We start from the raw sequence: 16,215 nt of genomic DNA on the forward strand, positions 1-16,215 counted from the left end.
GTGCACAGTACTACTACTACTACTACACTGGACAAAGAGATAGAGGTTCATGAGAAGAAAGTTCTTTACTGTTCAAATTACTGCAAAATTTAGAACATACTGTTAAATGTGGACAAAGAAAGTGTGTTACAAGGTCACTGAAGCATGTGGCAAGCGATTTGAGTGGTGGTAGGGAAAAGTGCTTTTTAAATGGTGTATAGTGTGACTTCTTTTGTGAATTGTGCTGCATTTTTTCTCAGTAACACAAGTGTTATTTAGTGGTTCTGCTTTTGGAGTTTCATTGGGTTACTGAGAAGCCCGGGTCATAGTTGGCAGCATTGCAGTGGAAGAGAAGATAAGTTTTCACTATCTAGTTTAGTTGATTATAGTTTTATATATATATCTGTGATACAGTGTTCATATATATTTTTTGGCAATTAGTTTAGTAGTTAGGTACTTGGCAGTAAGGAATGATGGCAGATGCAATTGCAATCATAAATGGCATGTAACCGACTCCTCCAACATTTAAGAACTCTATTATATGTAATATAATAAAGGACTTTTGGCATGCAGTGATTGCAGCATGTATGCTTCCCAGGAGTTGGATATGTGGTGGGTGAGAGAAGGGAGAGTGCATATATGCGCAAAATGCAGACAGTGGGAGGAAATTAATGAATTGGATATATCAGTAACCGACCTAGTTACTTCAGGGATGGGAAATGAATGTCGGGAGACGAGTAGTGTGATAGGAGAGAATGACGAGTGAAGTATGAATGAGAAAATAAGAGTCGGGAGTGTGGAAGGCTTGAATGACTGTGAAGTTTATGGAGATGGTTTTGATTGGGTAAAAAAGTGGCAAGTAAGAGTAACTAACTTGCAGAAAGGTACAGATGAGCTGAAAGAGGAGGTGGAATATCTTGTGAACGAGATGAGGAGAATGGAAGAGATGTAAGCAAGGCGAATCAGAGTAGGAGTGAGAGAAAGTTTTGGGAATGATAGGAGAGTATAGAAGCAGTAGGAGAGAGGGGTTTGAGAATGATAGAATAGGAGAGTATAGAAACAGTAGAAGACAGGGAATGATAGAAGAGGAGAGAATGGGAACAGTAGAAGAGAGGGAATGAAAGAGAGTTATGTGAATGATAGAAGAGGAGAGAATAGAATAAGTGGAAGAGAGGGAATGAGAGAGAGTTATGGGAATGATAGAAGAGGAGAGAGGGAATGGTAAGAGGTGTAATGTACAGTGATTCAATGATCTGTGGTGTGCAAGATAGGATGCATGAGGAGTGTTTGCCTGGAGGAACAATAGAAGGTGTGGCTATGGCAATTAAGAGGAGGTGAAAGGGTGGATGAGATGATTGTGATGGTAGGAACAAATGACTTGAGAGGTAATGTAAATTGGGCAGCAAGAGATATGAGATTCTTGCTTTAGGTAGTACGAAAGAAGACGCAGAGAGGTAAGATAGAGTGCGTGTTGTGTATGATTGTGATGAGCTGAGCAGAAGAGCAGTCATATTGAATAACATAATAGCTAGAATGTGTCAGAAGAGAGGATTGGAATATGTGGATGCTTGGAGGGCATTTGAGGACAGAGAAGAATTGTATGCGAGAGACCACTTGCATTTGAATGAGGAAGGACGTAGGCATATAGAGAGATTGCTGTTCTGAACCAGTCAGTGTGTCAATGCAGGGGAAACTAGAATGCCTGATATGGGTAGCAGGGGTGACCTCTTGTGGGAAAGGGTACTTGGGAGAAGGGGACAACATCAGGTAGCAGTGAGCACAGTGGAGTCTAGAGGGGGATAATGCTGGGTATAGAAATAGTGGCATTTTCATGCTTTATACTAATGCCAGGAAAATCCGGAATAAAGGAGAAGAATTGGTGGTGCTGATAGCATCAGCCTTGCCAAAGATTATTGGGATCACTGAGACATGGTTGACAGAAGAGGATATAATAACAGGAATAGAAGTAGCAGGGTACAGCATTTTTTGGCAGGACAGAAAGGGAAAGCGTGGTGGTGGAGTACTACTTATGATAAGTGACGACCTATGTCCTCTTAGAGTGGAGGCTCTGGAAGGCAGTGACATTAATAATTTTGAAAGCATATGATGTGAGGTAGAGATGGGCAAGACGGGATGTTTGGTGGGGTGTTGCTATTGGCGGGGAGCACGGAGGGTGGGAACAGGGAATGTTTGGACGGTTGAGCAGGTGTAGGAGGAGTGATTGTTGTGGGAGATTTTGGCTACAGCAGTATAGATTGGGAAGAGGGTGATGCATGTGGCAATGGGAGAATGGAATTTCTAGAATTCTTGAAGGACAGATGTCTCGGGTGGCATGTAATGGAGGGAATAAGAGTTTTGGATTTGGTCATAGCATCAGGGGAGCTGATAGTGGGTGAGATGACGTCTCTCCCACCAGTTGGAGAGGGTGACCATGTGGTTCTGACTTGGAAGATGAGGGACATGTGGGAGTGTCCATAACATAATTGGATGTCGAAAAATGGTGAGCTAAACCTGATGTGATTATTCTGTTGTGATTTTGAAATAAGACAGAAAGAACATGTGGAAGACGTAAATCACAACAGAATAATCACATCAGGTTTAGCTCACCATTTTTCGACATCCAATCACGTTATAGACTGGAAAAACAGTTCTATGCCTTACATCAAGGATGATTACAGACAAAGAACTTTTAAAGAATTAGCAGTGGTGCTACGCACAGGCAGCAATTTAAATAGAAATCAGGATGCTATTCTTAAAGACATATGGAAAAATCTCATGAATTCTCTCAGCTTAACAGAACTACAATACGCAAAAAAGCACACAGCACGTGGTCATGTACCAGATTCTGACTAACGCATGCGCACTTCCAAACAAGAATTATCAAATATAACGGCCTCACAGATACTAACGTTTCTGTATTCATGTAACTTGGTGCATTTGTATTTACACCAGTACAACCTTGATAATGCTAGACAGTAGCTAGTGAAACTGGTTGGCAATTTGTATTTTATTCATTAAATCGTATGGTCTCTTAATAATAAAGTTCTCAGTTTTAACCACCTTATCCTTGAGTTATGGTTGCAAAGTTCAAGAATAGTTGGAAGGTCGTGGGCACTTAAGCGCCCATGTCCTTCCTGTTAGGACCACTGATGATGATGAACTAGTATAGGACAGGTATAGAAAAAAAATAATATGTGCAATGTCAAAATATATTTTATATATAAATAGGAATTTATTCATTTGTTTGCATATTTTACATAGCATAGAATATATTTAACTCCAATTTGAACAGAATAATTTCATAAAATTTGTGTAGCATGACTTGGCATTCTGTGAATTTTTTGTTATAAATAAATACAAAATCAAACATCTGTTTTCAACTTTTGCTTAATTTCTGCTTTATCTCCATTTTCTTCTCTCCCTTTTATTTCTGACATATAAACATGTGGTGGACTGAAAAGAAAAAAAAATAAATAAATATATATATAAATTGTTAGACACATACCTATTTTACCATGAGCATAAATATAAAATTAGTTCTTCAGACTAGATCTAGATTATTTAAATAAAGATTTGAGAATAGCAAATCTACATAATACTCTTTCGTTTGAATGAACAAATGAAAAACATCATTTTCTAACTGTTTAAAATTCTATTATGTGATAATTCATAGCACACTCAGTGCTTAGTAAAATCTGAAATGCTGCTAATGTACTTCTACAAATACAGTAGTATTTGCAAATATGCGAAAATAATGTATATTAATACAGAATAATACAATCCCTTTCTTCTTCTTTGGTGCGTCAATCCGAAAATTGGTAAATATAGCAGCACATCACAACATCCTGTCTTGTGACTTCCTTTTCATCTCTTCATAACTCTTAGCGCCAGTTAGTATCATTATGTTATTTATATATGAAATTCTTGGTCTGCCTCATGGGCTCTTTCCTTCTACAGTCCCCTCCATTATTTCTGTAATCAGTCCCCCATGCCTCAAATGGTGTCCAATTAGGCCTTTTCTTCTCTTATTGATGTGTTTCATTAATGACCGCTCTTCATGAACTATATTCAGAACTTCTTCATTAATTTTCTTTTCTGTCCAACTAATTTTCATCATCTTTCTCCAGCACCAAAGTTCAAATGCCTCCAACTTTTTCATGTCTTGTTTTGTTAGAGTCCAGGCCTCACAACCATATAATGCAATGCTCCATATGTATGTTTTCACTAGCCTTTTTTTGAGCTGGATGCTAAGTCCTTTACTGGTAAAAATGTTTCTTCTGTTATAGAATGCTTTTTGGCTAGGATTATTTTTGGCTAAGACAACCCCTACCCTCAGCAAAATACAAATCACCAGAGAAGATCCCTCTGCTGGACTAACATTTATCCCCGGTCTCTCCTGGTACAAACACATCACATCAGTAGCTCCTCAGAATCCAAAAAACTAGGCATTCTCTTTTATTCAAGATGCTATCTTCCATGTAATCAACTCTCAACTATGTATATATATAAATCTTCTGATGCTTAGAACACTGCTCATATGTTTGGAGTGGAGCACCTAAAACTTCTCTAACAATTCATGACACTGTCCAGAGGAGAGCAATTTGGCTCATAATCCTTCCCTGTGTCTATTCTACAGGTACATCAATAACCATTGATGTACCCATAGAATGTACCTGTAACATTCTATGTCACCAGATTGGTTACTCATCTGCATCCTCTCCACCATCTCCTTAATTACCTAGGCTTCTTGATCCCCAAGAAGCCTAGGTAATTACTTTGATCACCTGGGTTTCTTGGAGATATATTGGTGTTCTCTCCACAACAGTCAAGATGTGGCCAAATTATAGCCTTATAAAGAAAAATAACAACCTCCATATCTTTACTTGTTCTTCAATGTGCCAACTAATCTTTTGAGCTATTTTGCCAACTTTTGCAAATATGCCCTCTGTACTTCAACTGATGGTACTGGATGGTACATATTGATTACTTCCTGTAATCCAGTACCATCAATATGTTACACAACATGTAATCTTTTCATCCTGAAGTGCATAACCTTATATTCCATTGATAATCATTATCCTTCACCCATAATGCCAGTTTATTTAAATCATCCTGCAGGGGGTATCATCTTTTGCCCTCCCCAGTTTTTCATTATCTGAAAACAACTGAATTCCCCCCCCCCCACGTTAAGTCTTTCCTATCTATATCGTTTATGTATGTATTAAATAATGGTGGCTTTAGTACGGAACTCTGAGACACCACACTAGTCAACCTCATTCTCCTAGATTCCATTCCACCATATACTATTCCCTGGTGTCTGTCTGTTAGCTCCTTCCCCCAATCCATGCCACTAGCTTCATATCCATTCCCATTTGCTGCAACTTATGTAATAGGTTTAGTTTTCTTGCTGTTTTCTGTCACATGCCTTTGTAAAATCCAGCAGTATTATGGTATATCCATTTGCTATATCAAATTCCTGTCACTCTGTTATCAAGTGTAAGTAAATTACTAAGTTAGGACCTACCATGCTGCCCAACCTTTCCATACAGTATCATAATCCTGTCCACTCCTCCATTCCTGGATTTTACCATTAACCAACTTCTCTAATACTTTAGCCTCCAATCCTGGGATACCAATTGGTTTTTAATTTGCTTCTTCTGTCATGGAGCAATTTTTATGTAATGGAGCTATATTAGTTTCATTCCACTCCCTTAGAACCCTGCCAGAGCTGAGACTTAAACAACTTTGTCGAAGCCACTACCAATTCTCTTACACATTCTTGTAGCACACAGGATGACATACTATCCAGTCCACTTCTGTATTCATATCGATAATTTTCAATATGCTGTACGTGTCCAGTCATCTACCTCAGTTCTCACATTAGTCTGTGGCACAGATTTGAGAGACACCTTGAATAATATAAATTTATGACAGCCATCATGAGATTTCCTAAAATTGTGGAAATATTAACAATCAAAAGTTAGCATTACTGAACAGTTTAAAATTATATCGTAAACCAATACTAGGTAGAATAGTAGTTCTCAAAATGAAAATTTTCAATTTTCATTACATTTCTCCCCACCAGCAGCAGGTTTGGCGACAGGCCGGTTGGGCATTATACTAACAGAGACGCATCTAATGTAACACGTGGACCCTGCATTGGAAACAGGATAAACATGCAGAGGAAGAAGAAAAATCTATATTCTTCACAAAGGCACCTGTGCCTTTATGAAAACTAATGACATTTGTCAGAGAATGCAGGATTTAGAATTTTATGCTTTTGACCTCCTGCAGTATAAGGTTTCTTTGTCCCATTCAGCAACTTTCATGTGCTGAATTTACTGCTCTCCAAATTCTGACCTCATTAACTTCTTATCCTCAAAGAATGAATTTTTGCATTTCATTTATCCAAATAGTGGAGTCATCTTTCTTAGTTACTTCAATGTGTACAATCTCCAAATGGGCTTACCTATTCCATTTTCACTGCTGACCAAGCTGAGGAAGCATTGCTATAAGCAGTGATCTAACACAAGTCATACATTTACCCACAAATACACTCTTACAATATCCTTGATCATTTCTTAACCAGTTCTCTTTTCAAATCTATTATATATATATATAGATGTTGCCTCTATTTTTTTGGTAACTCTTTCACCAGCACGACAGTCTTCTCCACTCCATCTAAAATTCCCATCTGCTTATCAAGTCATTGTTAAACAACAGGTGTACCATGGTGACAATGATTGTAGTTATGCGTAGTAGGAGAGTTAAGTAGTACAGAAGAAGGTTAGAATGTACAGTGTAGTGGAGTGTTCTCCTGCAGATGAGTCCTTGGATATGACATGTAATAATAATTTAATTTGTAAGCCAACAAAAACTTGTTAGTTGGCTTACAAACACTACTCTCCTGCAGAGTATTGTATCTCTTTATCCATAAAGATTACATTTATATTATTTTAATCACTGTTTTTAAAAATTAATTGAATGTGTTCATAAGCTACTGTAGAAAATATCTCTGAATTATCCTTGTGTTATATGTAAGGACAATTATTTTTTAGTTTCTTTCATTCACTTTTCTTATTCTTAATTTTATATTCATGGTTGTAAAAAATATGATAATCAAGTTAATTAATGGTACACAAGGTGCAACCTAAAATATAAAGTAATTAATATATATAATTTATAAAAACTTACAGGCCTCTTTCACCAGTATAATGTACATGCGTTTTCATCCTTCTAATGACGATGCATCCTATAACAATTGCCACGATCAAAAGTATTGGTGCAATTATTCCTACTGCTATTCCTGCTACTTTTTTAGCATAAATGGAATCACCTAAAATATGAAAAGAATACGAGAGAGAGAGAGAATTAGTGAACCTGAGGCAGCAAAAAATTTACAAAAGACAACTTCATAAAAATTATAGATTTTGTGTGAATAATCATTTTAAAAATATAAAAAAGGATTTTTTTATCAATACTATAAACAAAAGGCTGCAATTAGTGAAGTGAACATGTTCCTTGAACAGTTGAAGTCATAATTGTTGAGGAAAACAGTAGAGGTCCCATCAGTGGTAGCAGGGTTCATACAAGGAAGGTCATTTCAAAGAATAGAGAAAGATGGAATGAATGAGGATAATGAGATGGTTTGGTAGGATTGAAGCTGAATCTTGTATGGATACTGACCAGTTTGCCAGAATAGTGCCCATGAAAATATCTACAGAAAAGGCATAAGGTAGTAGAACATCTGTGAAAAAGTGGAGTCGGTCAGTGAGAGAGGGAGTGTCATGTTAAGGAGCATGCCTGTTTTTAATTTAGAAAAAATTGTGAATCCCCCCACCCAAAAAAATAAAAAATAAAAAAAATATTGTAAATTTATAGTCTGTTAGTACCATTAATGTGCTAAGGGTTAACTAATCTTTTGTAGTGATCAAACATGGTACTTCTTCAAGTAAAACAAAAATTATGGCTCAAAAATATGATAAATGAGATCAAAGCAATAGCATATTAGTTCAAGAGAAGGTATGATATCTACTCTTCCAACCTGGCTGGCAGTGATCTCTGGATAGCATCAATCAAAAGATTTTGTCTCCCACCTCAAGATGTGGAAATGGTATTCTAAGGTTGAGTGAATTTGGAATTTATAGTCTTAGCAGTTGTACAGATAAGACATAATTCTCGAGTGTAAAAGTATATTGAGCTTCTTGGAAGCTGAGGAGGTTATTATTATTATTATGTGACGCCTCCAGGGAGTCCAAAAGACTCATTGAGGGAGAGTGTGCCAACAGCATCGAACAATTGTACCCCTTCCAACTACTAACCACGCTCAAACTTGCTTAACTTTTTGTGAGCCATTAGTAACAGAGGCTCTACCAATCGACCAACCTTTGCCGGCAATGATGTGATTTATACCAGGAAGGGCAAGAAGTGTGAGAATTTGCTTGTAAGAAATAAACAGACCTATATGAAATAAATTAAGAAACAGAAAAACTTAAAAATTTTAGGTCTCATTGATCATTATAACCTTACATAAATGTAAGGTTAAAAAAGAGAATAGAACAGAATTTAAAAAAAAATGTTACTTTTTAACTTTACAGTCTAATCATGATAATAGCCTTGAAGTGAACATTCTTTTGTTAAGAAAAATTTATATAAGTTTTTCTGTTTTAATTTCGGAATGTCTTTTACATATGTCTCTATCTAAACAGCATTATAGGGTGTGTTAAAGAAGAATTGAGTGTATAATGCAAAAATGTGCTTTAAATTTGAGGTTAAAGAAGGTTATTTACAAGAGCTGAGTAAAGTATGAAGCTCTTGGAGGGGGGAGGAGTTGATTCTCCACTAATTCTGGCATTAGTGGAAAATTCTGAAGAGAGGAAAACTATGAACATAGAAGAAACAGTCCAACTGCAAAGGGCAGAAGGTAAACTATAAAATGGTAGGTTGAATCTGGCATTCTCGACATTTCCAAAGAATTTTACCAATCCAGTGCCCTGGAAATGTCAAGAGTATTTACATGAGTTTCTCCACTTTCATGGCTTGTGTCCAAAGGTGAGTAGTATTGGCCAGGAGATAACTTATCTTCTGCTGCTGCTGTGGAACAAGAGTGGTAAAACCCACAGCAGTGTTCACCAATTAGGTTTTGTACCAGGCAGTGAAGCAGTTGACTGTTAATGAATGTATCTATTATTTTTGATAGAAGTGCAATGGAGTTATATGATGGCCCACTTTTATTTCCCTTATTTGGAATGGGGGTGAATATAGCCTTGCTTCCCTGCAAGAGAAGTATTAATTTCAATAATGATAATGGAGAGTATTACTTCTGGAGTACAAAATTTGAGCAAAACTTCAGAGATAGTTCAGTATCAAGAATCTTGTTAGTAGCCAACATAGATAAGTTCTTCTGGTTTTTATAACACTGCTTGTATTCTACATTATTTAAATTTAGGGAGATAGGGTTGGGGGAGTTAGAATGCATTGCAAATGTTATCAACATCACTAGGAGAGCTGCTGCCATAATTGGGACACTGACAGATGACAATGCCACTAGCCACCAGGATAGGAAATAAAACTTCATGTAGTGTGCCCCATTAGTAAGTATCTACTGGGTACTGAATGAATGAGGATGGCTGGCAATTTGGGACTTAGCCGACCATATAATACTCACTATTGGCTTAAACCATAAATGCATATGATGATACAACACGATGAGATTTCATGCTGGCTGGGGCATTGCCTCGTTAAACGACGACCCCCCCCCGCTGTTTTCTTTAAGGAACCAGACAATGAAAAGTCAGCCCAACATCAGAACTGAAGATAGGAACCATCAATATAAGGAGTATTAATGGACAGGAAAACAAATTTGCTGAAGAATTGTACTAAGATCTCACCTGTTTCTGCCTTTTTTTTTTTTTTTATTACTGAGGCAAAAACAGATGAGATCTTAGTAATTAATAAGTATAGGATGTTATTTTCAGGCAATCGTGATCAAGGAAAGGAAGGAGTAGCAATAGCATTCAACACTAAACATGAAGATAAACTTCTTGATTAGAAGGCAGTTTCAAGTAGAGTTAGGTAGACAAACTTCAAAGTGGGAGAAAATGGACAATGAAATTTATTTGTGCCTATGGTCCCACAGAAGGTTCTTCTAAGGAAGAAGTGGAAGAATTTTGGGAAATTAGAACAGGCACCCTCAATTGCCATCAGTGCTCATTATGTGTCATGGTGGACAGTTTCCTCTTCTCGGATTTCCCCACCAATGCAGGAGTACCCCAAGGTTATGTTCTTTCATTCACTGTCTTCCTCTTGTATATAAATGACCCACTCTCACAGACTTCCAATCCTATCCACAGCTATGTCAATGATACACTCCATTCCTCCTTTTCATTCAACAAACCTTGTAGTGATCAAGTATTAGAATCTTCAAGATCTACCATGACCAGTGACCTGAACCCAGATCTCCAATTATATCCCAGTGGGGCAAAGATAACCTTGGAAACTTCAATGCTGTCATAACAGAGTCCTCCAACCTGTTCTAAAGCAAAATTCGGTGACAAAAAATATAATGTATAAAACTGTTCCCATGCAATTAATTTTATTACTTTTATTTTTTTGTTTAATAACACAGCTTGACTTGATAACACTAGTTACTTCTCACAAGTAAAAATCTGAATTACAGTATTATTATTATTATTTTTCCAGATATGCATATTAGTAAATAATAATAATAATCATCATGCAGTTGTAGTAAAGATGTTTTTGTGTATATCAACTAACATGAAGTGATTATTACTATTATTTGCAGAATTTTTTTTTCTATATTGTTTTACCATCTATTTTATCATTTATAAAATGCAAAGACATTTATTTCTATTGTTTCTATAAACAGAAACTACTAGATGAAATATATAAAAAAGAAAACATCAGCATGAAAAATACAGGCCATTACTTGCTACAAAAAAAACAAACAAATTTCCATAAATCTTTTATTATAAAGTGTAATGTTACAAAACTTTGTGAAGAATAAAATTTGTATAATTTTCACCAGAATGAATTTATAACAATAAAGGAAAACAACTAATGAAATGCAAAAAAAGTCTGCAAGTAATTTCAAATAATACAAATGAAATAATCAAGTGATGGAGTTGGCACAAAACAGATGAAAATATATTGTCATGTTATAGCTTTCATTTTTATTAAGAACAGCTGTTTTGGAGTCACTCCCTTATGCTTTAGCATCACAATTTGTACAGTTCCACTTATAAATTATGTAAATTTTGTTTATGCTTCAGTGTCACCAATCATGGGCTTCTTTACAGGATTTTTCTCAGATGCATCATTGATCTGCAAAACAGCACGAGATGTATGCCTACAAAAACAACATAATTATAATCAATGAATGCATTTTTGTTCATGATAATGCAGAAACAATTAAAAAAAAGTATTATGGGAGGTACACACTATCACACACAGTGCTTATCCAATCATGCTTTAAAAATTGATTCAATGTGTCCACATTCACAACACACTCAGGCAATGTATTCCACTCACCAACTACTCTTCATAACAAAGAACCTGAAAAAAAAGGCTTAGAAAAAGTTCCTCTAATCAGTGACTAGAATCAAACTCAGGATGCTCTTTCTTCAGGCAGTCTAGCACTGAGGAGTGCAAACACCACTTTCACTTAGCTACACAGGTGGTTATAAAGCATTTTAATTATGAATGTAAAGTTTTTGTTCGTAATAATGCAGAAGTATTAAAAAAATATATATACACGTTTTAGATATCATTTTCCTCTTACTTTTATTATAATGTGATTTATGAAGATTATTAAAAAGAGCCTATGCATTCACCTACATAACCATAACAGAAAGAAGAAATTGCATGTGACTGTTCATTACATTATTTTTTAAAAAAAGTGGTGGAACTAGCTGAAGAATGACAGAAATATAATGTTGTCAACTGGTATCACTAAGATGCAGAAGACCTGTGATATCCTTCTAAATAACAAGCATAAATAAATAAACAGGGATCAGAGGAAGAAAGAAGTGGCTATAGCAGGTAATGCTAAATGTGAAAATAAACTCCCTTCCTGAATGGAAGACAATTCCCATTTTTCACTTCTCTGTTAGGCTTAATGGTCAGTCATGGCCAAGTAACTTGTCTTCTTGGAAACCTAATTAATGTTCTGACATAGGGATCTGGACAGTATATTATGACTGCCAGCTGAATGAATTCTTCTGGCTGGTTTGCCTGAAAACCTGAGTTTCTAGGAGGGAAAGCCCTGATAAAGGTTCCTCACACCCTAGATGGGATTTGAACTCAGGTTCAAACTTAATGATAACCAAATTAGTTCAATCTTAGTGATAACCAAAGGGCACTGCTGAAACTATGGAGACTGAGCTATGGAGGCTCATTGGGAGACAATTTCAAAATGGATAATTAGGCAATGCAACTTATTTGTGCTTATCTAGGTTTAATGATGGTGTCAAACAGAAAAGAAACAGAGAAATTTTTAGTCAACCGTAAGGGAGAGCTATCAAGAATAAACAAAAAACTTTGTTCTTATTGCAAAAAAATTAATTAATTTATATTTGCATAGCAGAGTAGTAAATCTCAGACATGGAGCAAATGGTAAGTATGATTGGATTTCTGTTCATGACATGGGCAGAAATTATTACTAACACAAAATAGCAATAGTAGAAAGGACATATAAAGGAAAGTTTCATTGATCAGTGTGGATAGTGATATCTTTAAAATGCTGACAATACAAGAGCATAAAGGATTTGAAATAGGAAGTTATTACCATTTAATTTTGAGCAGAGGAAAAAAATTAGCATCACACAGAGAGAAAAATGTATATATAGCAAATGCTTTAAAGAGAATCAAAGCCTTTAAATTAAAGTTTGTAAATGGGTTTCAGAATCATATACAAATATTATTAAGAAAAAAAAAGTGAAATAACTTGAAAATAACACCAACTTTTTTTTGGAAATTAAATTGCAAATGCTAAAGAAAACAAGAACTGATTCAGTGAGGCAAGCATGTTGTATAAGGACAGAAAATAAGAGGTATTTTGAAGGTAATATCTCTGATAGCCCACCACCACAAAGAGATATCTCAGTAAAATTAAAAAAAAAAGTTTAAAATATTTGCTTTATTTTTATACACTACTTTTAAACATAATCTTCCTTTCTTTCAATAGTGTCCTCCACCATAGTATCAAGCTTTTCAAAGCCATCACAATAAAATTCTTGTGTTGACTTGATCATTTTCGAAATGGATACCCTTAAGATGTACCTTCAATTTAGGCATAACCAGTAGTCTGGTCTAGGCTGGAGGGAGGATATTCCAAACTTCAAATTCCATCTCTTTGATAGTCAGTGAAGTGAACAGACTTCTGTTGTAAAAGCAATGGCTTTCCTCAGCACAAACATGATTAATTGGTACGTACAATTCAGTGACTATAGAAAAGATCAGATTTGAAGTAGTGAAATATGCTACGTGTAGCCTGGACTTGGCTGCATCAAACTTCTGGCTAATTCCTAAACTGACAACACATCTTAAAGACATTCGTTTTGAAAATAAAGAATAGGTCAGAGCAGAGATGAGAAAATGATTTAAAAAAAAAAACAACTTGAAGAATTTTCCTAAGAAAACTGAAACGGCATGGAGAGATACTTGACAGGAAATTATGTTCTTGTCTTTATAGTGTATGAAAAAGTAGAGATCTACTATCTTTTGCTCTTAATTTCAGTGATATATTGCTTTTTAGGGAGTTATCACAAGGAAAGCAGAACTGCATATAGACATAAATTAAAAAAGCACCCCATGAAGGAAGAAGTCATATAGGAAATATCTAGCATAATTGGGATGCACCCTTAAATAAAAGAAAAATCTGGAATGGATAAGTTACTTGTAAAAAAAAAAAAAAAAAAAAAGGAGCTAAATAAAGATCTCAGGAGCAGCATTTTTATATTTTCACATATACTTTTCACTGTAGAAACACAAAAGAAATATAGTATCATCTATATTACACAAGAAATCAAAGTTCATAGAAGTGATATAAAAACCAGTATATTATTATTGCATAATATCTCTACAGGGTCTGAGGATTTATACTATACTGTATAACACAAAATACTGGTTCAGCATATACCATTTCAGTATAAACTGACGTTCAGCATACTGATATGGTTTCTTTATATTATCAGTTACTAACATTTTTTTAATGTTGAAGTTAAAACATGATTTTTAAGTTTCTAAACTTTTTTTTTTTTGCATCACCTGTTAACTGTCTGAAATAACTTAGAAGGCTAATTCTCTGCTTACTTGTCATCACATGCACAGTTGAGCTTACCACTCGTAATTTAGCTTCAGAAATCATCTATACTAACATTATTAATAAACAAATTTAATTTTCACTCAAAGTTTTTCTTTATCTATTAAGTCAGTGAAGTGGAACAAGATATTCACAATTCATACTTTTTTTTGTTTCTTATTTGAAAGTGTGATGAATTCTCAGAAATTTATTGCAAAAACTAGAATGAATTAAAAGTATACAGGTATTAAAGAAATATATTCTGAATAAAGCAAAAATTACAGTTGATAACATGCTTTGCTAATAGGTATTTTAATAGAAACTTATAAACAAGAAAGCAAAAATAAAGATTTTATTGATCTTTTAATGCAAGGATATGCTGAAAAGTAATGTCTGTATTTTTTATTTTGTTTTTCCATACAAATCAAACTCACATATTGACATAAACTAACCTACACTCTATTATTAGACTATCCTGCACTTTCATGTGTGAAGCTTCAAAATTCTACCACTAGAGGTTCAAAATGCACTGTCTCTTCATGTCAAATAGATCATAGAGAGGAGATGTTAGTGCAGATGAAACAATATGAAATGACTGTCTGTGGAAAACTTTCCAATTCACATTTATTGGTGAATGAAAATTATTTATTAGAGGCAAGTGTGCAGATATAGACATCAGTACTATTTGATTTCCTCTCCTACTGTCCCACTTTCCCAACTGCAAAATCCTCCTGGGAGATTTTAACATCCACAACAATAGCTGGCTTTCCTCCACCAGTTGTACAGATCTTGCAGGTAGAGATGCTGAAACATTTGCCACCACTAATGACCTTACACAAATTGTACACATGCCAAGCACAATACATGTTTTTGGAAAGTGGGATCTTTGAGGTATTTGTTTTGGAATAACCCCAACCTATACTTTGAGTTTATTAAGAGGATGCATTCCAGAGAGTTGGCCTGCTTTGCATTCCTAGGCAGAGAAGGCCAACTTAAGGCAGTTAACTCAGATAATGCTAACCACTGGGTATCAGTCATCTTTGCGCTTTAGTTTCAATTGGTCAATTTCAACCAATTTCTTTTGGTTGTTCATCTGCATGAGGTTGGTGAAAAAGGGAAAACTGATAGCCTTTGGCTATATGATGATATAAAAGAGCTGAGGCCTTTTCTCTATCACGCATGCTTATCTGTCTTTTCTTTCTCCTTATACTAACTACTATAGGTGTATGATGAGTACTCCCCCCTTTACTTTTTCAAGTTAATAAAGGTCGAAACCAGTTTGGGTAGTGGCCCTTCTCACAATGCATAGCATTATGTGCGTTGATATCCCATAATGCATAGCATTATGGAATACGAAGGCAAGTGATGTGAAGTCATCATCCTCTATATACAAGTAGCCCAGTCCAGTTATTTCACGTGCAAACTTTGTTTGCTTACACTTGGATAAACGATTAAACCAAGAATATAACTTCTTGGCAACTTTAATTTATATGCACAGAATGTATCAACGAAGTAATCCTCGTTGGCATGGAAATATACATTCCCCACACTACTCTGAACTGCCATCCCTCTATCTAAACTCTGGTTCTTCAAAAGATGCACCAAGGCTGTACAAATGAAGATGAAGAACTCCATCTTCCTTTAGTGCTTATACTTAAGCCTGAAACAGATGCAAGAAAACTATCAATGCTTCCAAAACAGAGTTAGAAAGAACAATAAAGCAGGAAACTTGCAGCCTGTCCAAATGGCAGCCTTTTGGTCTTTTGCTCAATACTTGCCTTCCCTATCACACCCAGATTGTGCTATTGCATAACACACAGAAAAAGCCAATCTCCTGATTTCACACTTTGCTTCCTATGTATGCATAATTGACAATGGTAAATGCCCTTCAACCACTCCTAATGCCCAACATACAA

At 35.4% G+C, this 16,215-nt stretch overlaps 2 protein-coding genes across 9 annotated transcripts in view; one reads left to right on the forward strand and one right to left on the reverse strand.

The window, feature by feature from the left end:
- LOC150104711 (GTP-binding protein 8-like) overlaps positions 1 to 16,215 on the forward strand; it is a 147,274-nt gene that overhangs the window by 129,435 nt on the left and 1,624 nt on the right. The gene's annotated exons all lie outside the window — the stretch shown is intronic.
- The window catches only part of mesh (sushi domain containing 2 mesh), a 373,145-nt gene continuing 360,121 nt past the window's right edge, over positions 3,192 to 16,215 (reverse strand). The window contains exons 20-21 of one of the 2 annotated variants that reach the window (XM_090395295.1): positions 7,174 to 7,315; positions 3,192 to 3,432 (exon numbers count right to left, since the gene is read on the reverse strand). In XM_090395295.1, the coding sequence (XP_090251421.1) occupies positions 3,342 to 3,432; positions 7,174 to 7,315 (233 nt within the window). In that variant the 3' untranslated portion in view covers positions 3,192 to 3,341. Of the gene's footprint in view, positions 3,433 to 7,173; positions 7,316 to 10,950; positions 11,348 to 16,215 lie in introns of those variants that run through there. The other variant, XM_090395296.1, reaches the window with a different exon arrangement.

This window comes from Typopeltis vanoorti, chromosome 7, assembly GCF_054136105.1.
Source record: "Typopeltis vanoorti isolate ZY-2024b chromosome 7, IOZ_Tvanoo_1.0, whole genome shotgun sequence".
In the NCBI taxonomy this organism is placed as follows: domain Eukaryota; kingdom Metazoa; phylum Arthropoda; class Arachnida; order Uropygi; family Thelyphonidae; genus Typopeltis; species Typopeltis vanoorti.